The sequence below is a fragment of the Salvelinus fontinalis genome, chromosome 32 (genome assembly GCF_029448725.1).
Source record: "Salvelinus fontinalis isolate EN_2023a chromosome 32, ASM2944872v1, whole genome shotgun sequence".
NCBI classification, from domain to species: domain Eukaryota; kingdom Metazoa; phylum Chordata; class Actinopteri; order Salmoniformes; family Salmonidae; genus Salvelinus; species Salvelinus fontinalis.
In genome coordinates this window covers 18,537,008-18,564,893 of record NC_074696.1, presented here as the reverse complement: position 1 = coordinate 18,564,893, position 27,886 = coordinate 18,537,008, and the positions used below count along the sequence as shown (strand labels likewise).

At 45.2% G+C, this 27,886-nt stretch overlaps 1 protein-coding gene across 2 annotated transcripts in view; it reads right to left on the bottom strand.

Annotated features, from left to right (window-relative positions):
- The window catches only part of vps50 (VPS50 EARP/GARPII complex subunit), a 258,036-nt gene that overhangs the window by 54,676 nt on the left and 175,474 nt on the right, over positions 1–27,886 (bottom strand). Inside the window, exons 17-23 of one of the 2 annotated variants that reach the window (XM_055893594.1) lie at positions 24,645–24,735; positions 22,754–22,933; positions 19,552–19,670; positions 17,133–17,242; positions 11,384–11,505; positions 7,692–7,772; positions 5,233–5,313 (exon numbers count right to left, since the gene is read on the bottom strand). In XM_055893594.1, coding sequence (XP_055749569.1) covers positions 5,233–5,313; positions 7,692–7,772; positions 11,384–11,505; positions 17,133–17,242; positions 19,552–19,670; positions 22,754–22,933; positions 24,645–24,735 — 784 coding nt within the window. The remainder of the gene's footprint in view (positions 1–5,232; positions 5,314–7,691; positions 7,773–11,383; positions 11,506–17,132; positions 17,243–19,551; positions 19,671–22,753; positions 22,934–24,644; positions 24,736–27,886) is intronic. The other variant, XM_055893595.1, reaches the window with a different exon arrangement.

The window sequence follows — 27,886 nt, the reverse complement described above, 5'->3', positions numbered from 1 at the left end:
CTCCCACCCTGTCTCTCTCTCCCCCTCCCCTGATCTGACATGTGTTTGTGCACTGATGCGGTTTTCACAGCCCCTATCACCCATCTGTCTGTACCTCTCAGCGCTCCATGTCCACGATCATGTGATCTAACAGCCCTGACAGAGAGATCCCTCCTCCCCACTGTAACCAGAGAACTGGGCTGTACTGGACCGTGTCTGTGTGTGCCAAACCGTGTGTTCTCACAGACGTTTTTCAGGGCTGACAGTTTTCATCTGCTAACAGTAACAAGACTAGCTTCAGGGCTGGTAAACGAATCAGCTACAACAGATTAATATAATGACAATTCAAATGCATTTACTTCACTTTCCTTTCTGATCACCTTCTCACCCCTAGTGTGTCTACAGCTAGGTTTCCATCCAAGTGGCAACAAGGTTTATGTGAAAATTCTAATATCCAAATAATGAAAATATTATAATTTTCCCAGCAGTGGTACATTTCCACCAACGGACTTGTTGCGGATAAAAATCTGTGTGTGATGACGTAGTGCACACAACAAGTACTTTTAGCTCAAGTTTTCATGTACCAAATAAAAATGTAAAGTTCAATGTGTTTCCATTGCATTTTCAACCCTACGGATAGTTTTATCACAAAATCTGTTTAGTTAAATAGCAAATGTGCCTCCTCTGGTTCTGGCACCTGCACTCTTGCTGACAGCTCACAGATACAGTGTGGGTAGACCATTTTACTACTGGAAGACCATTTTACCACTGGTAGACCATTTGACTACAGGTAGACCATTTGACTACAGGTAGACCATTTTACTACAGGTAGACCATTTTACTACAGGTAGACCATTTTACTACAGGTAGACCATTTTACTACAGGTAGACCATTTTACTACAGGTAGACCATTTTACTACAGGTAGACCATTTTACTACAGGTAGACCATTCTACTACAGGTAGACCATTTTACTACAGGTAGACCATTTTACTACAGGTAGACCATTTTACTACAGGTAGACCATTTTACCACTGGTAGACCATTTTACTACTGGTAGACCATTTTACTACTGGTAGACCATTTTACTACTGGTAGACCATTTTACTACTGGTAGACCATTTTACTACAGGTAGACCATTTTACTACAGGTAGACCATTTTACTACAGGTAGACCATTTTACTACTGGTAGACCATTTTACCACTGGTAGACCATTTTACCACTGGTAGACCATTTTACCACTGGTAGACCATTTTACTACTGGTAGACCATTTTACTACTGGTAGACTATTTTACTACTGGTAGACTATTTTACTACTGGTAGACCATTTTACTACTGGTAGACCATTTTACTACAGGTAGACCATTTTACTACAGGTAGACCATTTTACTACAGGTAGACCATTTTACTACAGGTAGACTATTTTACTACTGGTAGACCATTTTACTACTGGTAGACCATTTTACCACTGGTAGACCATTTTACTACTGGTAGACCATTTTACTACAGGTAGACCATTTTACTACTGGTAGACCATTTTACTACAGGTAGACCATTTTACTACAGGTAGACCATTTTACTACAGGTAGACCATTTTACTACAAGTAGACCATTTTACTACTGGTAGACCATTTTACTACTGGTAGACCATTTTACTACTGGTAGACCATTTTACTACTGGTAGACCATTTTACTACTGGTAGACCATTTTACTACAGGTAGACCATTTTACTACAGGTAGACCATTTTACCACTGGTAGACCATTTTACTACAGGTAGACCATTTTACTACAGGTAGACCATTTTACTACAGGTAGACCATTTTACTACAGGTAGACCATTTTACCACTGGTAGACCATTTTACTACAGGTAGACCATTTTACTACAGGTAGACCATTTTACTACAAGTAGACCATTTTACTACAGGTAGACCATTTTACTACAGGTAGACCATTTTACTACTGGTAGACCATTTTACTACTGGTAGACTATTTTACGAGATTATTATGGATAAGAGTGGGATACTTTTTATTTGTCAAACAGCAGCCACACATCGATCATCATGTCACCAGAATAAGACCCTCGATGTTACTGGAAAGGAGCATCAATCACCTTGCACTTTCACCTCCCTGTGAAGTTCATCAAAACTTACTTCATCTGCAGCCTAATAAACTGCATAATTTACTGATGAGTCGTAGTGGGAGGACCACACAACATGTCATCGCATGGCTCTAAGTTAACTTTGATTTCATGGTTATTATATCAATATTTGCATAATTCATTTTACACAAAAACATTCCACCAGGTCGAGCGAACAAATGATCTGTTAGCATTTATAAAATCGTACCGTTTCCATCACAGCTGTCATGACCCTTTTGAAATATACGGTATGACTTTACTCGTTTAAGAAATGTGTATGGAAACATGGTGTATGAGACGCACCCGTGACCTTTCATGACCTCTCACAGCCATCGACTGATTGATATATAGACCTATCTTCCACCATAACGATTTGGTGACCATTGACAACCTGTCACAAAGTGACTGTCCCCTTTCAGAATGTTCCCCCCTCAGGACATAGTGGTTCAACTCTGACTTCCTATAAGACATGTTCCGGAACTTTGGAGACTAGAAAGTCTTTCTTAAACCTCCTGCTTTGGGCTGGATGTGTCAATGTGTATTTCATACATGCATAAACTATGAGCAGAAATACTGTCTTACCTTAATTACCCATGGAATCCCTAGTTTGAAAGCGACTGTTTTCTGGAAGCTGTGCGGCAGGTAGCCTAGTGGTTAAAAGAGCATCGGGCCAAAAGGTCGATGGTTCAAATCCCTGAGCCGACTAGGTGAAAAATCTGTCGATGTGCACTTGAGCAAGACACTTAGCCCTAATTGCTTCTGTAAGTCGCTCTGGATAAGAGCGTCTGCTAAATGACTAAAATGTACAAATGTAAATGTGTGGTGCCCTTTCCCCAACATTGTCCCCCACGTGGGTCAGCCCCCTAGCAATTTGAGTTCTAGCCAACAAGCTTCAGCCCTTCACCATTTGAGTGACAGCTAGCAAGACGCACACACAGTAGAGCGAGAGAGAGAGAGAGCAATTACGTGGTGGACATATGTGACATAGAACGCAATTTTTGGGTACAACTTTTGGCTGATGAGCGCTACTTTAAGAGCTACTGGCTGAAGTATACAAAAGTAGCAGAGAATCTATTTAAAGTGAGAGATAAACACTGAAAACAACTCTGAGCTACTTTAGGGCCGTGAGAGCTGCTTCAAAGACGTGTTCCGACGGGAGAAGAAGAAGATATGGAAAGATAGAAACACGCAGCTACACGACATAAAAGACAAAAATGGCCTCCACTGAGTCTCATTCACCGTTAGAAGCAATGTGTGAAAAGCGTCTGGTTTATGTTGATAATCTTCTGGTCACTTCCTCTTCTTCAGATGCCTTTTATCACATACAATGAGCAGTATAAAGAGATTGAATAAAAGCAGAATTCATATTTTCTGAGGAAGCAGTCAACACAAATGGTTCGGTTAAAGGTTGAATTGAAGGCTGGATTACATTGTACATTGTACCATATGTGAAATTGAGGCCAATATGGATATGGAGGCACTGACAGAGAAGGGAGGCCTGTAGCAGGGGACTCATCAGATCACTTACCTAAACAGCACACTCCCATGGCGTGGAAGCCGTGATAGGGAGAATATGTGTGTATGTGTCTGTGTGTGTCTGTGTGTGTGTGTGTGTGTGTGTGTGGTGGGGGTCAAGGCCAAAGGGGTGAGCAGCGAGCACTCTTGCTCCATTTCTTCTTAGACCACACACACAGGCAAGGCCAGAATGGAGGGAGAGATTTAGAGAGTAAAAAGATGGGCTAGAGAGAAACAAAGGTGCACTAGAATAAGCAAGCGAAGAGGTGGAGATAGAGAGAGGAGGCAGGGCGAGGTAGAGGAAAAAGGGGGGCGAGGCAGAGAGAACAGAGAGAGGAGGGGGGCGAGGTAGAGGGAACAGAGAGAGAAAGAGAGAGGAGGGGGCGAGGTAGAGGGAACAGAGAGGGAAAGAGAGAGGAGGGGGGCGAGGTAGAGGGAACAGAGAGAGAAAGAGAGAGGAGGGGGGCGAGGTAGAGGGAACAGAGAGAGAAAGAGAGAGGAGGGGGGCGAGGTAGAGGGAACAGAGAGAGAAAGAGATAGGAGGGGGCGAGGTAGAGGGAACAGAGAGGGAAAGAGAGAGGAGGGGGGCGAGGTAGAGGGAACAGAGAGAGAAAGAGAGAGGGGGCGAGGTAGAGGGAACAGAGAGAGAAAGAGAGAGGAGGGGGCGAGGTAGAGGGAACAGAGAGAGAAAGAGAGAGGAGGGGGCGAGTTAGAGGGAACATAGAGAGAGAGGAGGGTGGCGAGGTAGAGGGAACAGAGAGGGAAAGAGAGAGGAGGGGGGCGAGGTAGAGGGAACAGAGAGAGAAAGAGAGAGGAGGGGGCGAGGTAGAGGGAACAGAGAGAGAAAGAGAGAGGAGGTGCGAGGTAGAGGGAACAGAGAGAGAAAGAGAGAGGAGAGGGCGAGGTAGAGGGAACAGAGAGAGAGAGAGGAGGGTGGCGAGGTAGAGGGAACAGAGAGGGAAAGAGAGCGGAGGGGGGCGAGGTAGAGGGAACAGAGAGAGAAAGAGAGAGGAGAGGGCGAGGTAGAGGGAACAGAGAGAGAGAGAGGAGGGTGGCGAGGTAGAGGGAACAGAGAGGGAAAGAGAGCGGAGGGGGGCGAGGTAGAGGGAACAGAGAGAGAAAGAGAGAGGAGAGGGCGAGGTAGAGGGAACAGAGAGAGAGAGAGGAGGGGGCGAGGTAGAGGGAACAGAGAGGGAAAGAGAGAGGAGGGGGCGAGGTAGAGGGAACAGAGAGAGAAAGAGAGAGGGGGGCGAGGTAGAGGGAACAGAGAGGGAAAGAGAGGGGAGGGGGCAAGGTAGAGGGAACAGAGAGAGAAAGAGAGAGGAGAGGGCGAGGTAGAGGGAACAGAGAGAGAGAGAGAGGAGGGCGAGGTAGAGGGAACAGAGAGAGAAAGAGAGAGGGGGGGCGAGGTAGAGGGAACAGAGAGGGAAAGAGAGGGGAGGGGGCAAGGTAGAGGGAACAGAGAGAGAAAGAGAGAGGAGAGGGCGAGGTAGAGGAACAGGTAGAGAGAGAGAAAGAAAGAGGAGGGGGTGGGAGGTAGAGGGAACAGAGACAGAGAGACAGAGAAAGAGAGAGAAAACAAGTTATTTTCCTACCATTTGGATGAGGCTCTCCTGGATTCTGTTCAGTGTTGTTCTCAGTCGGCTGCTGATCAGACCCGGACCTGATGATTCATACTGCAGAACAGACACACACACACGGTTAATTCACACGCAGCGTCCTGTCTACACTACAATCTAACCACAAACTAATCCTAGGGATAGAATCACAGGAGGGGCCCACCAGGGGGTCTACACTGCATTGGGTACTATGAGTAGACTATACTGCATTGGGTACTATGAGAAGGCTATACAGCATTGGGTACTATGAGAAGGCTATACAGCATTGGGTACTATGAGAAGACTATACTGCATTGGGTACTATGAGAAGGCTATACAGCATTGGGTACTATGAGTAGGCTACACTGCATTGGGTACTATGAGTAGGCTATACAGCATTGGGGACTATGAGTAGACTATACAGCATTGGGTACTATGAGTAGGCTATACAGCATTGGGTACTATGAGTAGGCTCTACAGCATTGGGTACTATGAGTAGGCTCTACAGCATTGGGTACTATGAGTAGGCTATACAGCACTGGGTACTATGAGTAGGCTATACAGCACTGGGGACTATGAGTAGGCTATACAGCACTGGGGACTATGAGTAGGCTATACAGCACTGGGTACTATGAGTAGGCTATACAGCATTGGGTACTATGAGTAGGCTATACAGCATTGGGGACTATGAGTAGGCTATACAGCATTGGGGACTATGAGTAGGCTATACAGCATTGGGGACTATGAGTAGGCTATACAGCATTGGGGACTATGAGTAGGCTATACAGCATTGGGGACTATGAGTAGGCTATACAGCATTGGGGACTATGAGTAGGCTATACAGCATTGGGGACTATGAGTAGGCTATACAGCATTGGGGACTATGAGTAGGCTATACAGCATTGGGGACTATGAGTAGGCTATACAGCATTGGGGACTATGAGTAGGCTATACAGCATTGGGGACTATGAGTAGGCTATACAGCATTGGGAGTCTCGTTATTGGACATAGATTGTATAATTTTTTCACTGCAGCTACATTTAGGCAAGAGGTCTGAGAGAGAAAGAGAAAAAGAGAGAGATAGAAAGAGAAAGAGATATGGTTCTTGTCAGTTTGGGAGAATTGTGGATGACTCCGCCACCTCACATTATCATGACAGAGTAGGGGCCTGTAGCTCGACTCACCACATTACCATGACAGAGTAGGGGCCTGTAGCTCGACTCACCACATTATCATGACAGAGTAGGGGCCTGTAGCTCGACTCTCCACATTATCATCACAGAGTAGGGGCCGGTAGCTAACCACATTACCATGACAGAGTAGAGGCCTGCTGCTAACCACATTACCATGACAGAGTAGGGGCCTGCTGCTAACCACATTACCATGACAGAGTAGGGGCCTGCTGCTAACCACATTACCATGACAGAGTAGAGGCCTGCTGCTAACCACATTACCATGACAGAGTAGAGGCCTGCTGCTAACCACATTACCATGACAGAGTAGAGGCCTGCTGCTAACCACATTACCATGACAGAGTAGAGGCCTGCTGCTAACCACATTATCATCACAGAGTAGGGGCCTGCTGCTAACCACATTACCATGACAGAGTAGGGGCCTGCTGCTAACCACATTACCATGACAGAGTAGAGGCCTGCTGCTAACCACATTACCATGACAGAGTAGGGGCCTGCTGCTAACCACATTACCATGACAGAGTAGGGGCCTGCTACTAACCACATTACCATGACAGAGTAGGGGCCTGCTGCTAACCACATTACCATGACAGAGTAGGGGCCTGCTACTAACCACATTACCATGACAGAGTAGGGGCCTGCTACTAACCACATTACCATGACAGAGTAGGGGCCTGCTGCTAACCACATTACCATGACAGAGTAGGGGCCTGCTGCTAACCACATTACCAGCAAAGGTGTTGTTTTGATGAACTGAGGCGAAAGTAACAATAGAGAAGGAAATTGGTTGCATCACCCCAAAACAAATCCAGGGCAAGGGAGAAAAAAATCAACTCTCAAAAGTGGTTCTATTATAGTAACCCAGTCTGTAGACAGAATAGTTGACACGTCACACTTCATGATTGAAGCCTGGGCTCAGCAGTGATCTTGGCTTTTCCACCAATTCAATTCAAAGGAAGGTCATGGTTTTGGAATCTAAAGCTTAAGGTCAAATTTCTAATTTGAGTTCTGACACTGGTGGCATTGTGACGAAGGCCAGAAGTTTCTCCAGGTCAGGACAGGTAGTCAGGAAATACTACAGAACCCAGGCCTGAGCAGAGGATGAGAGCGAGAGAGAGAGCCAGAGAGACAGAGCTTGGCAGGGCTAACAGAGGGTGAGGAGGAGCATGATGATGATCTAAGATTTATCTATGCAGCACACTGCAGTTGATGAAGGATGAGTCCACTACTCTACTAGTGATGGGGCCGGAGCCCCAGTCTTACCCAGCAGAAAGGGGCAGCAGGCCTGGCCGGACCAGCCTCCCTGCCCCCCTGGCCGCCGGGCACACACAGGCTAGGGGCAGGCTTGGGAGCAGCAAGGACAACAGAAAACAAACAAAGCAAAAACCAATGGTGCAAATTAAACAATGAACTGGAGGAGCAACATAAAGCAAACAAAAGCAATAATGAAATTGTTGTTTTTTTTGTATTTTGGAGGACCAGATTATTGAGTGTTGGAAAAAGGGTTGAGAGAGCTGTTTGAGTGTCCTTCCTTCACTTATTTTAAGGGAATGACGTGTGTGTGTGTGTGTGGTGTGTGTGTGTGGTGTGTGTGTGTGTGAGAGAGAGAGAGAGAGAAAGAGAGAGACAGAGACAGAGTAGGTTTGCATATCGTGTAAACAACATCAGCCTCTTTGAGCCCTGGAGACAGATGGCCGTAGAAGGGAAAATAAAAACAGTATCTCCCACTATATTGTTAAGATTACTGCTAACTGCCCAGAGAGCCAATCTATTATCTCTCTCTGGGATGAGTGCAGGGGGAGGAGGGAGGGAGGGAGGAGGGGAGGGAAAGCATTTCATCTGGATAAGGTATTTCCCCTCTTCCCCCGTTGCACCCCAGTGCCTGAAAGGTGAGTTATGAACTCTGGACAAGAAACTGTGAATGTCTGCAGCTAATGATTCTTAGCATATGTGCGTGACAGAGTCAATATCGCAGCAGTATATAATGGCACTTTTACTCGTTCGAATACTAATGGTCGCTCATCACTCAGGGAATGGGGGGCTATATCAACTCATGGTATAATAAGCTATCCATAGGTCACAATAACAGACTATACGTGCATATCAATTTTTGAGGGGGGTTGTAAATATTCATGAAGCATTAGCATTTGTGTGTGGGTGTCTTTGAATGAGAGCTATATTCAACTGGAAACTAACGAAGCAGGGAATAGTGAGAGGCAGGAAGAGAGACAGTGGGAGAGAATGTGGGAGATGGAGGATGAAACAGATGGAAAGACAGAGAGAGGAGGAACAAAAAGGAGAGAGGAAAATGTAAGGAAGAAAGATGGGGAGACAGAAAGAAACAAAGAGAAAGAAGAGAAATACAGAGAAAGACGGCATGATAGAGAGAAAAGAAACAGAGAGAAAGAAGAGAAATACAGAGAAAGACGGCATGAGAGAGAAAAGAAACAGAGAGAAAGAAGAGAAATACAGAGAAAGACGGCATGATAGAGAGAAAAGAAAGAGAGAGAGTTGAAGAGAAAGACAGACAGCCAAATAGAAGGTAAAAAACAAGGGAAGGGAACGGAACCCTGTCAAGGTGCCATGCGACTGTTCTCCTGTCCTAATCACCAGTACGCTCCCTGGACCCGCTGAGGAGAAGCCAGTCAGGACCCAGGCAGCAGAGCCTCATCCACTCTGGCATGTGACAGCCATTTTGTTGACATCATTAGCAGCTCCCCCGGGGTTTACCAGTCACACAGTTGCAAACACACCAAGCTCTTTCTTTAGCCACTAAAATAGCCTCAGAGGAGTTTTAACGTGACAACGAAACAATGTTGTTTTGGAGGCCTGTGATGATACCAGTATCACAATATTTGTTCCATGGCAAAAAAAGCAGACCAAATTCTTTGGTCCTTTAAAAACATGGTGTATGTAACATTGTGTTCTATAGGTTAAAAAATAAATACATGTGACTCTGGATGACACCATAATGTTTCCAAAATTAGGGCTGTTTTCCTAAAGAAATTAAATCTGCTTCGTTTTTTGTTTCTTTTCCCCTAAACTAACCGCTATCGCAATACTGGTTTCGTCCCACTCCTATTGTCCTGAGAGAGGCAGAAAACTTGCCCTGTCACTCGGTGTGCCCTGTCACTCGGTGTGCCCTGTCACTCGGTGTGCCCTGTCACTCGGTGTGCCCTGTCACTCGGTGTGCCCTGTCACTCGGTGTGCCCTGTCACTCGGTGTGCCCTGTCACTCGGTGTGCCCTGTCACTCTGTGTGCCCTGTCACTCTGTGTGCCCTGTCACTCTGTGTGCCCTGTCACTCTGTGTGCCCTGTCACTCTGTGTGCCCTGTCACTCTGTGTGCCCTGTCACTCTGTGTGCCCTGTCACTCTGTGTGCCCTGTCACTCTGTGTGCCCTGTCACTCTGTGTGCCCTGTCACTCTGTGTGCCCTGTCACTCTGTGTGCCCTGTCCGTTAGAAGAGACAAACGGAGGAAGAGAAGTGTCACCTGAAGGGATACAGTACTGAAGCCTAATACGGACCAATTAGCACCTCAGTGTCCCTTATCTTAGTGAACCGACCAGTTAGCACCTCAGTGTCCCTTATCTTAGTGAACCGACCAGTTAGCACCTGTGTCCCTTATCTTAGTGAACCGACCAGTTAGCACCTCAGTGTCCCTTATCTTAGTGAACCGACCAGTTAGCACCTCAGTGTCCCTTATCTTAGTGAACCGACCAGTTAGCACCTCAGTGTCCCTTATCTTAGTGAACCGACCAGTTAGCACCTCAGTGTCCCTTATCTTAGTGAACCGACCAGTTAGCACCTGTGTCCCTTATCTTAGTGAACCGACCAGTTAGCACCTCAGTGTCCCTTATCTTAGTGAACCGACCAGTTAGCACCTCAGTGTCCCTTATCTTAGTGAACCGACCAGTTAGCACCTCAGTGTCCCTTATCTTAGTGAACCGACCAGTTAGCACCTCAGTGTCCCTTATCTTAGTGAACCGACCAGTTAGCACCTCAGTGTCCCTTATCTTAGTGAACCGACCAGTTAGCACCTGTGTCCCTTATCTTAGTGAACCGACCAGTTAGCATCTGTGTCCCTTATCTTAGTGAACCGACCAGTTAGCACCTCTGTGTTCCTTATCTTAGTGAACCGACCAGTTAGCACCTCAGTGTCCTTTATCTTAGTGAACCGACCAGTTAGCACCTCAGTGTCCCTTATCTTAGTGAACCGACCAGTTAGCACCTCAGTGTCCCTTATCTTAGTGAACCGACCAGTTAGCACCTCAGTGTCCCTTATCTTAGTGAACCGACCAGTTAGCACCTCAGTGTCCCTTATCTTAGTGAACCGACCAGTTAGCACCTGTGTCCCTTATCTTAGTGAACCGACCAGTTAGCACCTCAGTGTCCCTTATCTTAGTGAACCGACCAGTTAGCACCTCAGTGTCCCTTATCTTAGTGAACCGACCAGTTAGCACCTGTGTCCCTTATCTTAGTGAACAGTTGGGAAACATCTGTAACAACACAATGTTTTCAAGGAGGGTGACTTGTGCTGAAAACCCTCATGCATTTCAACTCCATTACAACACCATTAGAAGCACTAAAACAGCTCTCAGACATTGGATCAACAGAAGGGAAAAGCAATCCCAGGTCATTTCAGCAACCAGCCCCATGACCATTTCCCATGAATGATGTGTGTACGAAAGGTGGAACATAGAAGCAGTGCACACATACAGATAATCCAGTGGTAAATAATATATAAAATAACATATGAGAATGATAGAACACATTGTGGACACTAATGAACATAACGTAAGCCTGTCCAGTACAGTAATATGTCTCCCCCAGGGCTGGTTTCCAGGACACAGATTAAGCCTAGTCCTGGACTAAAAAGCATGGTCAATTAATAATCTCCATTGAAATAGCTTTGTAGTCAAGGCTTAATCTGGGCGCCATTAGGTCCTTTTCCGTACCATATCATTGCGGCCGAAGAAGGTGTAGACAGCATACAGGTAGTAATCAAACAGCTGGGAAACACAGTGGATGACATCAAAGGCTATTGGTTTCAGAATGTTCATCATCTGTATGTATTTCCCTGTATGGGAGAGATTAGAAATTGCATTTATATTATTACACGTTATTATATGTTAAATGACAAAACAGTTTATATCAGTTGAACAATTACCAACAGAAATGCAAACAAAAAAGATCAAAACTAAAAAACTACTGGGGATGGAATATTAGATACTTGGAGATTCAGGGTTTATCTTTCATATCCCTGATCGGACAAAGTTACAAAAGCCACATATTCAATAATGCCAACTTTCTTTAGGATGTGAATAGGACAAATCTAAACGTTTGAATCTAACATTTCATCAAATATCCTCTGGCCAATTAACAGTACATGTTCAGATTAGTGACGCACCGATATGACATTTTTGGCCGATACCGATATACAATATTTTCCTTGACAAAAAACCTGATACCGATAACCGATATGAAACATTTTGTGGCCTTTTAAGCATTCTAGTACAGTTAAATAGTTAACACACACACGGACGCAGCGGTCTAAAGCACTGCATCTCAGTGCAAGAGGCGTCGCTGCAGTGATTGGGAGTCCCAAAGGGCGGCATACAATTGGCCCAGCGATGTCCGTTCCGTCATTGTAAATAAAAATGTGTTCTAACTGACTTGCTTAGTTAAATAAAGGTTACACACACACACATACACGCGCTGTCACGCCCTGGCCTTAGTATTCTTTGTTTTCTTTATTATTTTAGTTAGGTCAGGGTGTGACATGGGGAATGTTTGTGTTTTGTTGGTTTTGGGTGTTTTTATGGTAAAGGGGTTGTTGGGTATAGGATATGGGTTTGTGTGGAGTACATGTGTCTAGTGTTGTCTATGTATGTTTAGTTGTCTAGGAGAGTCTATGGTTACCTGAATGAGTTCCCAATTAGAGACAGCTGATTTCGGTTGTCTCTGATTGGGAGCCTTATTTAGGGTAGCCATAGGCTCTCATTGGTTGTGAGTAATTGTCTATGTCAGAACGTTTGTAGCCAGTGTGTGCACATCGTTATTTAGCTTCACGATCATTTGTTGTTTTGTTAGTTTGTATTAAGTGTTTCGTGTTTATTTTTCGTCATCTTTATAATAAAAGAAGATGGCTTATTTTCCAAGTGCTGCGTTTTGGTCCGTCAATCCTCCACACGATCGTGACAGAATTACTCACCATTATAGGACCAAGCGGCATGGAAAGCGGCAACAGGACCTACCTACACAGGATTCATGGACATGGGAGGAGATACTGGATGGTAAGGGGCCGTGGGCTCAACCGGGAGAATATCGCCTTCCTCGTGAAGAGCTGGAGGCAGCTAAAGCCGAGAGGAGGCGATATGAGGAGGCAGCACGGAGACAAGGCTGGAAACCCGTGAGTACAACCCAAAACTTTCTTGGGGGGGGCCTTAAAGGGAGTGTGGCGAAGTCAGGTAGGAAACCTGCGCCTACTCCCTGTACTTACCGTGGAGAGCGAGAGTACGGGCAGACACCGTGTTACGCAGTAGAGCGCACGGTGTCTCCTGTACGCGTGCATAGCCCGGTTCGGTACATTTCAGCTCCACGTATCGGCCGGGCTAGACTGAGCGTTGAGCCGTATGTCATGAAGCCGGCCCAACGCATCTGGTCACCAGTGCGTCTCCTCGGGCCGGCGTACATGGCACCAGCCTTACGCATGGTGTCCCCGGTTCGCCTACATAGGCCGGTGCGGGTTATTCCACCTCCCCGCACTGGTCAGGCGACGGGGAGCATACAACCAGGTAAGGTTGGGCAGGCTCGGCGTTCAAGGGAGCCAGTACGCCTGCACGGTCCGGTATTTCCGGCGCCACCTCCCCGCCCCAACCCAGTACCACCAGTGCCTCCTCCACGCACTAGCTATATGGTGCGTGTCTCCAGCCCTTTACCACCAGTGTCTAAACCACGCACCAAGCCTCCTGTGTGTCCCCAGAGTCCTGTGCGTCCTGTTGCTGCTCCCCGCACTAGCCCTGAGATGCGTGTCCCCAGCCCGGTGCCACCAGTCCCGGCACCACGCACCAGGCCTACAGTGCGCCTCAGCCGGCAGGAGTCTGCCGTCTGCACAGCGATGACTGAACTGCCCGTCTGCCAAGCGCCATCTGAGCCATCCGTCTCCCCAGCGCCATCTGAGCCATCCGTCTCCCCAGCGCCATCTGAGCCATCCGTCTGCCATGAGCCTGCAAAGCCGCCCGTCTGCCATGAGCCTGCAAAGCCGCCCGTCTGCCATGAGCCCACTGAGCCGCCAGCCAGACAGGAGCCGCTAGAGCCGCCAGCCAGACAGGAGCCGCTAGAGCCGTCCGTCAGACAGGATCTGCCAGAGCCGCCAACCAGACAGGATCTGCCAGAGCCGCCAACCAGACAGGATCTGCCAGAGCCGCCAATCAGACAGGAGCAGCCAGATCAGTCAGCCAGCCATGAGCAGCCAGATCCGTCAGCTAGCCATGAGCAGCCAGATCCGTCAGCCAGCCATGAGCAGCCAGATCCGTCAGCCAGCCATGAGCAGCCAGATCCGTCAGCCAGCCATGAGCAGCCAGATCCGTCAGCCAGCCATGAGCAGCCAGATCCGTCAGCCAGCCATGAGCAGCCAGATCCGTCAGCCAGCCATGAGCAGCCAGATCCGTTAGCCAGCCATGAGCAGCCAGATCTGTCAGCCAGCCATGGGCCGTCCCTCAGTCCGGAGCTGCCATTCCTCAGTCCGGAGCTGCCATTCCTCAGTCCGGAGCTGCCCCTTACCCTGGTGCTGCCCCTTACCCTGGTGCTGCCCCTTACCCTGGTGCTGCCCCTTACCCTGGTGCTGCCCCTTACCCTGGTACTGCCCCTGACCCTGGTACTGCCCCTTACCCTGGTACTGGCCCTTAGTCCGGAGCTGCCCCTTAGTCCGGAACTGCCCCTTAATGCAATGGGGTTAATGTGGAGGGGGGTCATTTGGAGGAAGCCTAGGAGGTGGTTAGGGACTGTGGTGACGTGGGGACCACAACCAGAGCCGGAGCCGCCACCGTGGATGGAAGCCCACCCAGACCCTCCCCTAGACTGTGTAATGGTGCGCCCGGAGTTCGCACCTTAAGGGGGGGGTTATGTCACGCCCTGGCCTTAGTATTCTTTGTTTTCTTTATTATTTTAGTTAGGTCAGGGTGTGACATGGGGAATGTTTGTGTTTTGTTGGTTTTGGGTGTTTTTATGGTAAAGGGGTTGTTGGGTATAGGATATGGGTTTGTGTGGAGTACATGTGTCTAGTGTTGTCTATGTATGTTTAGTTGTCTAGGAGAGTCTATGGTTACCTGAATGAGTTCCCAATTAGAGACAGCTGATTTCGGTTGTCTCTGATTGGGAGCCTTATTTAGGGTAGCCATAGGCTCTCATTGGTTGTGAGTAATTGTCTATGTCAGAACGTTTGTAGCCAGTGTGTGCACATCGTTATTTAGCTTCACGATCATTTGTTGTTTTGTTAGTTTGTATTAAGTGTTTCGTGTTTATTTTTCGTCATCTTTATAATAAAAGAAGATGGCTTATTTTCCAAGTGCTGCGTTTTGGTCCGTCAATCCTCCACACGATCGTGACACGCGCGCTGTGCTGTTTGGTTCATTTGTTCAGTCGTTTCATTCTCAACCAGGATTTCTACAGAACTCCGTTTGGGTCTTTGCGTGTCAAAAAAGATACGTCAAATAACACTATTTGACGTGTCAAATAAGTTTCTTAACCAATCAAGACCTGAATATTACTGCACGTCACATAATAATTTAACGAGTTCACACATTTTTTACGTAGTTATTACACATTGATTACACTATCAGTCGTATTCCATGTCACAACGATTCATTGATACGTTTGCTATGACTCTGTTAAAGTTGTCTCGCGCACCTAATGTGCTGGTCATAAAAGAAGATCGTTAGCTGATGGATGCTATGTTCTTCCCCAAAAACATAGCAAAACGACATCATCTGTCTCGGTAGCTATAGTTAGCTATCTAACTAGGTGTCATCATATAAAATAACCCTAATTTATAAAACAGTTCTTATTTGATTAATTTACAGACATATTCAATCAATCCTTATCCCAGTATGCTGTTCCCACATACTTCAAGAGGGCCACCATTGTTCCTGTTCCCAAGAAAGCTAAGGTAACTGAGCTAAATGACTATCGCCCCGTAGCACTCACTTCTGTCATCATTAAGTGCTTTGAGAGACTAACCAAGGACCATATCACCTCCACCCTACCTGACACCCTAGACACACTCCAATTTGCTTACCGCCCCAATAGGTCCACAGACGATGCAATCGCCATCACACTGCACACTGCCCTAACCCATCTGGACAAGAGGAATACCTATGTGAGAATGCTGTTCATCAACTACAGCTCAGCATTTAACACCATAGTACCCTCCAAACTCATCATTAAGCTCTAGACCCTGGGTCTCGACCCCGCCCTGTGCAACTGGGTCTTGGACTTCCAGACGGGCCGCCCCCAGGTGGTGAGGGTAGGTAACAACATCTCCTCCCCGCTGATCCTCAACACTAGGAATGGCAAATATTTGACTGGAAATCTACTTTCCAGTCACTGCACCAAATGAAAACACAAGTAGAATGTGATGAAACGACTGACTTACTCTATTTTATTCTCCGACCTCTATAAGATCTCCTGGAACGTAAAGGGTATCAACCGCTCATCATATCCAACTAAAGCAGGCAACATTGGAGCTGGGGTAACATTAGGTCCCACGGACTCCCATAGTATTGTAATCTCTGATGTTTTAAGTCAATCATAATGGAATAGTATCCTTGGGGGGGGGGGGGGGGGGGGGGGGTTATTATAATAATTTGCCTTGCCAATGGAGCATTTACATGTACTCTGAGGAGATGGAATTTCATTTGAGAAAAATGTAATAAAACGAATAGCTACATAGCACAGGGCTGTAACAAGGTTACCATTGAATCAGAACTGATGAAATAGCCACTCGACTTTGAGCTTAGACCGGCACTTTCTCACTTCATCTTTCAGTGAATGCTACAGTACAACCCAAATGAGACTTCTTTCAGATAGAGTGAAGTGGAAAAAGTTTGATTTCATGTGCTCTAACGATATACTGTAACTTTTCTATTTTACTTACTATGTGTTAAATTATACATGTACTATTATGCATCTGAAATGCTATAACATCTGTTGGTTGAATAAAATGTACCACATTGTAAGTGAACTGCACTGGTCATTCAGAAAGTCGTTTAATACCTTGGAAAAATGTGAGATTTAACTAGGATCCTTGGATCCTACTACCTTGCTTATCATAATTACATTTCTTCTTCTCCGATTAAAATAAATTAAAAGGAGGGGTTTCAATTTGCGAAGGAAGCCAATTTGACGGCGCGGCCCAGACACATCACAACTGACGTCAAACAAATGTTTAAATTGCGCTTAAGAAATGAAATGTCACAGGGGTTCGGAGGGGATAGCAGCAGGGTAATGATGGCAGGTAGCCTTGGGAACAGGCTCCTGGACCCTCACATTCTTAATGTGCATTTAGCTTGGTAATTGGTGCCATTATCAAGGTTATCAAGGTCTCTGCGGCGAGAAAGAGGTCACCACCATCATCACTTAGTGTATTGAATGTTTCTGGGAGGTGAAAGGAGAGGAACAGAGGAACAGAAGGAAAATATTACTCACCGACCAGTCGGATCACGTTGAGGGTTGTGTTGGTCAGGATGGGAGCGTTGGAGCCTTTGTTTAGGCTGTAGTCGGACTTCTTCCTGCTGCGCAGAGTCTCCCTTGACGCACTGATTAGGGAGAGAGGAGAGGCGTGTTGGCGTGACAACAAGGCCAATGCTTGCTGGTAAGGCGGGCCAGACAAGAAACTAAATGATGACATGGTGATGTTCAAGACAGCGGTTCAGTTTCATAACCGAGGCTCGTGGTTGAGCCCAGACACAGACAGTTGTAGAGGTTCATAACCCTGTGGTTCAGTGGTTGAGCCCAGACACAGACAGTTGTACAGGTTCATAACCCTGTGGTTCAGTGGTTGAGCCCAGACACAGACAGTTGTACAGGTTCATAACCCTGTGGTTCAGTGGTTGAGCCCAGACACAGACAGTTGTACAGGTTCATAACCCTGTGGTTCAGTGGTTGAGCCCAGACACAGACAGTTGTACAGGTTCATAACCCTGTGGTTCAGTGGTTGAGCCCAGACACAGACAGTTGTACAGGTTCATAACCCTGTGGTTCAGTGGTTGAGCCCAGACACAGACAGTTGTACAGGTTCATAACCCTGTGGTTCAGTGGTTGAGCCCAGACACAGACAGTTGTACAGGTTCATAACCCTGTGGTTCAGTGGTTGAGCCCAGACACAGACAGTTGTACAGGTTCATAACCCTGTGGTTCAGTGGTTGAGCCCAGACACAGACAGTTGTACAGGTTCATAACCCTGTGGTTCAGTGGTTGAGCCCAGACACAGACAGTTGTACAGGTTCATAACCCTAAAGCTCGTTCTTTGAGCCCAGACATTCGTCAAATATTTTTAATTGATCAATTAAGAGGCGTGACACAGCTAAAACGACTCCAGGGTTGGGGCGGTGTTGAACCGCTAATCTTACAGAACCTGCCCTCCGACTAACGATTAAATGTCACCTACCACCATTCATTAATACATCTCTAATTCCTGGACCTGGATGTCAAATTCCTGCAGCCCTTCAATTAGCCAGCGATTCCTTCTGATAGATTGGGAAATGAGCGTGTTAGAGGCTTAGCTCAGTACAACACACCGGGGTGAATGCAGACTCTGCAGGCACCATGTACAGTACTGTATTTATTAAGGATCCCCATTAGCTGCTGCAGCATGAAGTTAACCCAAGGCTCTCACCATACAGGTGTAGGATCTTAATTCGATCACCCTGTTGCAGGAGAACTTTGGATTTGAGGTTTAAAAAGGCTTTTTAAGTTTGTGATTTCCACTAAGAAATTACAGACTCATTTTCCCTTACGAAAAATCTATCAACCCCCACAAAAATGTATATTAATTATAATCCACACATAATTCACATTTACTGTAGCTGCAGGATTATTCTCCTGCTCCGCTGTAGCAAACTGGCTCAAATTAAGATCCTACATCTGTACAACATGCATGGAAATCAATAAGTGTGTCATGTCTATGTACATTATCAATTCATTACTTCCTACATCCAACATCCGTTCCTAATGAAGAGCTGTTGAATAGAGCTGTGTGTGTGTGTGTGTGTGTGTGCGCACAATGAAAGGGAGGAGGGACATTAAACATTCATAACTCCATGAAACCATGATGAGCCTTGCTAATTGTGATTGTGATTTACGACACACATCACACCAGTTTAGGGCGAGGCCTTAAATAATTACAACCGCAAAAATGCCGCTACTAAAATGGTGACAATTTGCATAACATAAAACTAAAGCGCCCACGAGTAGCTCTTCCAGTGGGAGGTACAGTAATGTATTTTAATGATCTTTTACAAAACGGCTTCATCCAAACACCTGAAATACTATAGAATACTAATGAAATACTAATGAAGATTTAAGAATACATTCACATGGGTATAAACTGCCTCCTTCAGTGTGTTAATTCATCCTCATTTCTCCACCAAATAGGGATAATGATTGCCAATGTGTTTATCATGGGATTCGAGTGTTAATCAGTGAGGGGAGGGTAAAAGAATAGTTAATTATGTAGAAAAAGGACCTGATGCAATTGTGCCAACTTTGATGGGTAATGTAGGAGTGAGCAGCTACACATATCTCTGAGGCAGTTATTCTAAATATGTAGCCAATACATTCATTTGAATTGCAGCCGTTTCAACAATACACAGAAAAAAACAAATGACAATTGTTTTTTTCTCAGTGTAGTGTTGAAACGGCTGCAATTAAAATTCATGTTTTGCCTACATATTTAGAATAACTGCCTCAGAGATATGTGTAGCTGCTCACTCCTACATGATGTAAATAGTGTACGCATCTTTCCAATTATAGTTGTTCATCATACATTAACTACTGGCATAGTACTTGAGAACTTGACCAGAGGTCACGGGGTATGACATCATCACGTCGTGACTTTTGAACTGACCTCTTGAGAGGGACGTCTCCGGTCTGCTCGTCCACGTAGTCCTGCTTGAGTTCATCAGGGACGTCACTGTCGCTGTCATAGTCCTGGTACACACACTTCTCCAGCTCATCGGATTCATACTGCAGAGGGGAAGAATAGTAACAATATCCTTCAAATATGGCCCTTTAGAAAAAGGTTTATATATAATAAAAAATATCATCATTTAGATGCTTTTATCACTGTCGTAGTCCTGGTATACTTCTCCAACTCATCAGACTCATAACGTAGAGGGAAAATAACAGTAACAATATGGTCAGTCAGAAAAGAGTTATTAATGATGAAAAGTTTATCATTTTAGATGCTTTTATGCAAAGTGATAGTAACAGTAACACACTTTACCCGCGCTTGAATCAAACCCACAACTCTGGTGTTGCACTGCAAACCAGCACCATGCTCAAACCAACTGAGCCATTGAAAGGGAAGGGTGAACTGCTTAGAATGGGACTAGAGTGACAGGTTTGGTGACTCCTAGAGACACCCACAAAACTCTAGCAGTAACCATACCTTTCCCTTAATAAACAGTCCAGTTCCCTTAATAAACAGTCCAGGTCCCTTAATAAACAGTCCAGTTCCCTTAATAAACAGTCCAGTTCCCTTAATAAACAGTCCAGTTCCCTTAATAAACAGTCCAGTTCCCTTAATAAACAGTCCAGTTCTCTTAATAAACAGGTCAGTTCAGTCAAGTTCCCCTTAATAAACAGTTCAGTCAAGTTCCCCTTAATAAACAGTTCAGTCAAGTTCCCCTTAATAAACAGTTCAGTCAAGTTCCCCTTAATAAACAGTTCAGTCAAGTTCCCCTTAAAACAGTTCAGTCAAGTTCCCCTTAAAACAGTTCAGTCAAGTTCCCCTTAATAAACAGTTTAGTCAAGTTCCCATTAATAAACAGTTTAGTTAAGGACTCAATACAACATGATGAGAAGATCTTATTGTTCTCCTCTCTCAGCTGAAATAACAGCAGCCGGTAATGTCAGGTAATCGAAATGCCATTGTGAAAATATAAAGCTGAGAGTGAATCCTATAAGGTATACAGCTCTCTCTCTATATGGTTGGAATAACATGTTGGCACAATATTGCTGTTCTCCTGAAGTAGAAAGAGAACAAGTAGAATAGGTGGTGAGGCAGATAGTGAGTTTACACAAGCTGCTTTCTCAATCTGATCCCAATCTAGTGGGAAATAATGCCTTCGATTGAGCTTTATCAGTTCATATTGAAAACAAGTTTCAGGCTATGAATACGTATTAACAAGAAAATAACCATTTTGGATTTGACTAATCCCTTTTGATAAGAAGTGTTTTCTCCTCAAGGTACATTGGTATTAGAATTAAGACAAAAACAAACAAAGGGTTGATTGTAATGTCAGAACAAAACAAACTGATAACGGAAACCCAACAAATCATCGCGTTATACACCGCCGTTAAAATGTAACAACTCTAGTCCACTTGGACGCAAGAACATTACCATAAAAGCTTCTCTTCATAAAAGCTAGCCTATTACTTCATCAATATCAGTGTGCTACCACTCAAGATAACAGAGTTCTTCACACACCCAACGCCCATATAAATGTACCCTTTATTTTTCATTACAGCATCAGCTCATATTAAATATCATTAAATGTCAAGCGCATAAAAGCATTAAGCACCACTGCAGCGGGTGTGACAGTTAGGGCGACTATAAACCACTTAACGTCCCCAAATGATTATGTGCAACTTAATCACTGCTATAATGCCTGGTGAGATCTGATGAAACAGCAGCAGGCGTTATGAAGGATCAGTGGATGGTGATAGAACGTTTTGCTGGAGAGACGTAACAGAACTCTAAAGTACATACTGGACTAGCCATACTGAGTATAATGGACAACGGACACTAACCAATGATTGTGGCAGAGAGAGAGTTATGGAGGATTGTCACGTTCCTGACCTGTTTTCTGTTATTTTTGTATGTGTTTAGTTGGTCAGGACGTGAGTTGGGGTGGGCATTCTATGTTATGTGTTTCTATGTTTAGGTCGTTTGTAATTAGCCTTATATGGTTCTCAATCAGGGACAGGTGTTTGATGTTTTCCTCTGATTGAGAACCATATAAAGGTAGGCTGTTCACACTGTTTGTTTGTGGGTGGTTGTCTTCTGTGTCTGTGTATGTTGCACCACACGGGACTGTTTCGGTTTGTTCGTTCGTTTTGATGTAGTCTGTTCCTGTTCGTGAGTTCTTCGTGTATTTATGCAAGTTCCATGTTCAGGTCTGTCTACGTCATTTTGTTATTTTGTAGTTTGTTGAAGTGTTTTCGGTTTTCGTCTCTACTTTAATAAACATTCATTATGTCTACATTCCACGCTGCGCTTTGGTCCAATCCCTACTCCTCCTCTTCATCCGAAGAGGAGGAGGACAACCGTTACAAGGATGCCACCTTTGATTGAAATAACCTTAACTTACCCCTATAAACACAACAGCAGGTGCTCACATACTTCTATATTCCGCATGACAAAAAATATACAGAATATAGGCCTAGTGCTTCTACCTGTATTGTGTAATAGGTAACAACTACGAGACTTACGACTATATAAGTCTCGTATTCATTCATTTTGAGGTTGGTCCAGTTTGATTATAAAAACAGATGAAATGCTCTATGCGTTCTATCCCTCAATAGCACATGATTCAGTCTCTTTTACATAGCAGGCATAGGAGAAACAGACCAGACAAGGTAGGCGCGCAATGGATTAAGGTCATTGTAGTTAATTACCACATTTTCTACGCTAAGCTACGTAGAATATTGGCCTGTTGGAAACTACATCTCCCTACTAGATCGCACAGTTCGGGCTTGATCTAATTTATCTCTTGAGAAACTGCGCAATGTGCGCATTGAGCTCACAGAAATAAAAAATAATTGAACTGATGTAGGTCAATTAGTTGTTTAAAAAACAAAAAATAACCGAAACGTTGGTAAATTGCTCAGCACTACTTATAATATAACATATGTACAATATAACACCTCTGTTATAAGCATGTAAAAAGTGCACGTGGGTAAGTTTGTAATCCGAGGCACTGCCTACCCCGTTGGGAGGCCTATCACGTGCATCTCATGATCTGAATACCGACTACAGGACTAGTATCTATAAACCTGTAATACATCTGTAACAACCATGTAATACAACGCAAGGCACAGCCTACCCCGTTGGAGGCCAGTACGTCCTCAGTCTCCTCATCCTTGTTGTCGATGTGCCTCTCAAAGGGGTTCCCCTCCTGACTGAAGTGCTGAAACAGAGACAGGACTTCCTGGTCCTGGCTGGACAACACCTGTCTACTGGGAGACACTGAGGGGGACCGGCTCTGACCCATGAACTTAAACTCCTGCAGAGAGAGAGAGCAGAGGGAGAGACATGCTTACAGTGAAGAGAGAAACACGCAAAGAGTGAATACAGGGAGGGGCTTAGCTACAATGAGTTACCATTGATCACAAAGAAGGAGTCAATCGAGAGAAAAAAATAAACCAAGAAATGACTATCAAGCATATTTTTTATATTGTACAGGTATAATGGAGTTACTGCTCGCGTTGCTATAACAAAAGATCTTGAATACTGTCAAAGAGAAGAAATAGAAGACTGGGATATAGGAAAAGATAGAAACCCGAGCGTCATCTTCGCCAGAACAGAGGCTTGAACCAGTTTACTGCCTCTACATAAGTCACACAACAGAGACTCCCCAGCCAGAACTATACCTACCACTTCCTTATTGTGTTTGTTAGATACCCAAGCCATGAATCTTTCATGAGATGCTAGCGGGACCCTGGCTGCCCTGAGGGGAACCTGGTAGGAGGCTGGCTAGATTATTCATCCCATGGTAGTCCTGTGATGTTGCTGACAGAAGGATTACATCCTAAACTGCTTGTGAGCGAATAGGAGCGGCATAGACAATGAAACAATCCCATACGCCTGCTGACGCTGCATGTTTAAACATGAAGATTACATTATAGAACACGTTTTCTGTACAACTTTCCTCTGTGCATAACAACCCTCAACTGAATTGATGACAACATGAATAAACTCCCGTATCAAGGATTGAAAGAATCATGAATATGGTAGACAAGCATTGGTTAGGCTACATATTCATACATTCACCTAACCTGAGATTTAGATACAGGCTTGACAGAAGTTCCCCATTTATAAGTTCAACCTCTCCAGTTGAAAACACTTGGTAATAACATCTCTAGGGAAAGGTGGTTAGGCTATACGTGAGCTAATGACACTTCTTGGATTCATATCCCACAAGACAGTACAATCACATTGGTTTGCGTCCCAAATGGCACACTCATCTCTATATAGTGGACTACTTTTAAGCAGGGCACATAAGGCTCTGGTCAAATGTAGTGCACTACATAGGGAATAGGATGCCATTTGGGTCCCAGCCATGGTTTAGAGGATCCTAGCCATGGTTTAGAGGATCCTGTCACAATACCATTCCCTCTGGCTGGAGTTCCTTGAACAAATCTCTCCTCTCCTTTTCAACAGCGAAACAAAGGCTTAGCCTCAATTATTCTCAAATGACAGTTTAGCATGGGAAGACCATTAAGCTGCCTATTCTTCATACGATAATGGAGAGGGAAGTAAAATATGCTAATGCTGGAGGGTACATTGGGAGGATGGTTGTAAGGGAATCTGCTTCCACCACAGGGTGCTAGCCCGGGAGAGATGGCGATATCACAACATCAGAGATTGTTTCTTAAAGATTCAGTGACAACCTTCCTCAATGTCTGCTGGCAAGAAATTTAAGAGCTTCACGTCATCTCTCCATTCTATTTAATAGACATTCCTGTTCTTTATTCAAGGTTTTCATCTTGATGTCATGTTTGAATATGATAAGAACCCATATCGTCCAGGGACATTGTATGCACAGCTTTAACTTTTGGTTACACCTGTCTTCTCTCCCCCCTGCTGACAGCGAGGACCACTATGATTCATATCATATGTAAATGCTATGCCTACGATGAGTCTATATCACATCACTTCTGAGGCTCCCTGGCTCTGTGGCTCCTGGCTCTGTGGCTCCTAACTGTCTTACTCACATGGAGCTGAGCGATGTTGAAGTTAGACTTGACAGGACACAGTTCCCACGTCTCATTCTCCAGAAACATCCGCAACTCCTCCAGGCGTGTCCTGGGGGGCATAGAGAAAGGGATGGAGGAAAAGAAAAGAAAAAGAAACAAGACGAAGAGAAGAAGTCAGATTAACGACCGTTGGCATTTACTTTCACGCACAAGAGCTCCTGTTCTCCCAGAGTCCCAGATGAAATGTGTGGATACAAACAGAGATATGTCACGTAGAGGTCGACCGATTATGATTTTTCAACTCCGATACCGATTATTGGAGGACCAAAAAAAGCCAATACCGAGTAATCGGCCGATTTTTAAAAATGTATTTGTAATAATGACAATTATAACAATACTGAATGAACACTTATTTTAACTTAATATAATACATCAATAAAATCTATTTAGCCTCAAATAAATAATGAAACATGTTCAATTTGGTTTAAATAATGCAAAAACAAAGTGCTGGAGAAGAAAGTAAAAGTGCAATATGTGCCATGTAAGAAAGCTAACGTTTAAATTCCGTGCTCAGAACATTAGAACATATGAAAGCTGGTGGTTCCTTTTAACATGAGTCTTCAATATTCCCAGGTAAGAAGTTTTAGGTTGTAGTTATTATAGGAATTATAGGACTATTTATCTCTATACAATTTGTATTTCAAATACCTTTGACTATTGGATGTTCTTATAGGCACTTTAGTATTGCCAGTGTAACAGTATAGCTTCCGTCCCTCTCCTCGTTCCTACCTGGGCTCGAACCAGGAACACATCGACAACAGCCACCCTCGAAGCAGCGTTACCCATGCAGAGCAAGGGGAACAACTACTCCAAGTCTCAGAGCGAGTGACGTTTCAAACGGTATTAGCGCGCACCCCGCTAACTAGCTAGCCATTTCACATCGGTTACAGCAGCCTAATCTCGGGAGTTGATAGGCTTGAAGTCATAAACAGCGCAATGCTTGAAAAATTGCGAAGAGCTGCTGGCAAAACGCACAAAAGAGCTGTTTGAATGAATGCTTACAAGCCTGCTGGTGCCTACCATCGCTCAGTAAGACTGCTCTATCAAATCATAAACTTAATTATAACATAATGACACACAGAAATACGAGCCTTAGGTCCTTAATATGAATTAATCCGATTAATCGGTCGACCTCTAATGTCACGGTAAGCATGGAGGGCTGTTTGTTGAGGGAGAAAGGACCGTCCATACACTGCTATGATCATCACCCCCCACTTGCGAACCACCACACTCGCCGCCTCTCTTTTGGGGGTCAATATCAATTCATCCACAGGAAATGTCAGTATAAACATGAAACATTACAGAATCCCGGTCCCTCAGCTTACAGGTGTTTGAATAAATGTCACAACACACAGTATGTCACAACACCGGCCAGTCATATCGCTGTTATAAGAAGGTGATGAACTAGAGATAGTCATAATATGTGACACCTTTAAAATTAAATTATCCTAATTATCTTCTTAGGCACATGCGCCGAATACAACAGGTATTACAGTGAAATTTCACCTTACAGTGAAATGCTTACTTACAAGCACCTAACCAACACCGCAGTTTAAAAAATACCAACAAGAAGTAACAGGAGGAAGGAGTTAAGGAGCAGCAGTAAAATAACAATGTGGAGACTATATACAGGGGGTACCGGTACAGAGTCAATGTGGAGGCTATATACAGGGGGTACCGGTACAGAGTCAATGTGGAGGCTTTATACAGGGGGTACCGGTACAGAGTCAATGTGGAGGCTATATACAGGGGGTACCGGTACAGAGTCAATGTGGAGGCTTTATACAGGGGGTACCGGTACAGAGTCAATGTGGAGGCTATATACAGGGGGTACCGGTACGGAGTCAATGTGGAGGCTATATACAGGGGGGTACCGGTACAGAGTCAATGTGGAGGCTATATACAGGGGGTACCGGTACAGAGTCAATGTGGAGGCTATATACAGGGGGTACCGGTACAGAGTCAATGTGGAGACTATATACAGGGGGTACCGGTACAGAGTCAATGTGGAGGCTATATACAGGGGGGTACCGGTACAGAGTCAATGTGGAGGCTATATACAGGGGGTACCGGTACAGAGTCAATGTGGAGGCTATATACAGGGGGTACCGGTACAGAGTCAATGTGGAGACTATATACAGGGGGTACCGGCACAGAGTCAATGTGGAGACTATATACAGGGGGTACCGGTACAGAGTCAATGTGGAGGCTATATACAGGGGGTACCGGTACAGAGTCAATGTGGAGGCTATATACAGGGGGTACCGGTACAGAGTCAATGTGGAGGCTATATACAGGGGGTACCGGTACAGAGTCAATGTGGAGGCTATATACAGGGGGTACCGGTACAGAGTCAATGTGGAGGCTATATACAGGGGGTACCGGTACAGAGTCAATGTGGAGGCTATATACAGGGGGTACCGGTACAGAGTCAATGTGGAGGCTATATACAGGGGGTACCGGTACAGAGTCAATGTGGAGGCTATATACAGGGGGTACCGGTACAGAGTCAATGTGGAGACTATATACAGGGGGTACCGGTATAGAGTCAATGTGGAGACTATATACAGGGGGTACCGGTACAGAGTCAATGTGGAGGCTATATACAGGGGGGTACCGGTACAGAGTCAATGTGGAGGCTATATACAGGGGGGTACCGGTACAGAGTCAATGTGGAGGCTATATACAGGGGGTACCGGTACAGAGTCAATGTGGAGACTATATACAGGGGGTACCGGTACAGAGTCAATGTGGAGACTATATACAGGGGGTACCGGTACAGAGTCAATGTGGAGACTATATACAGGGGGTACCGGTACAGAGTCAATGTGGAGGCTATATACAGGGGGTACCGGTACAGAGTCAATGTGGAGGCTATATACAGGGGGTACCGGTACAGAGTCAATGTGGAGACTATATACAGGGGGTACCGGTACAGAGTCAATGTGGGGACTATATACAGGGGGTACCGGTACAGAGTCAATGTGGAGACTATATACAGGGGGTACCGGCACAGAGTCAATGTGGAGACTATATACAGGGGGTACCGGCACAGAGTCAATGTGGAGACTATATACAGGGGGTACCGGTACAGAGTCAATGTGGAGGCTATATACAGGGGGTACCGGTACAGAGTCAATGTGGAGACTATATACAGGGGGGTACCGGTACAGAGTCAATGTGGAGGCTATATACAGGGG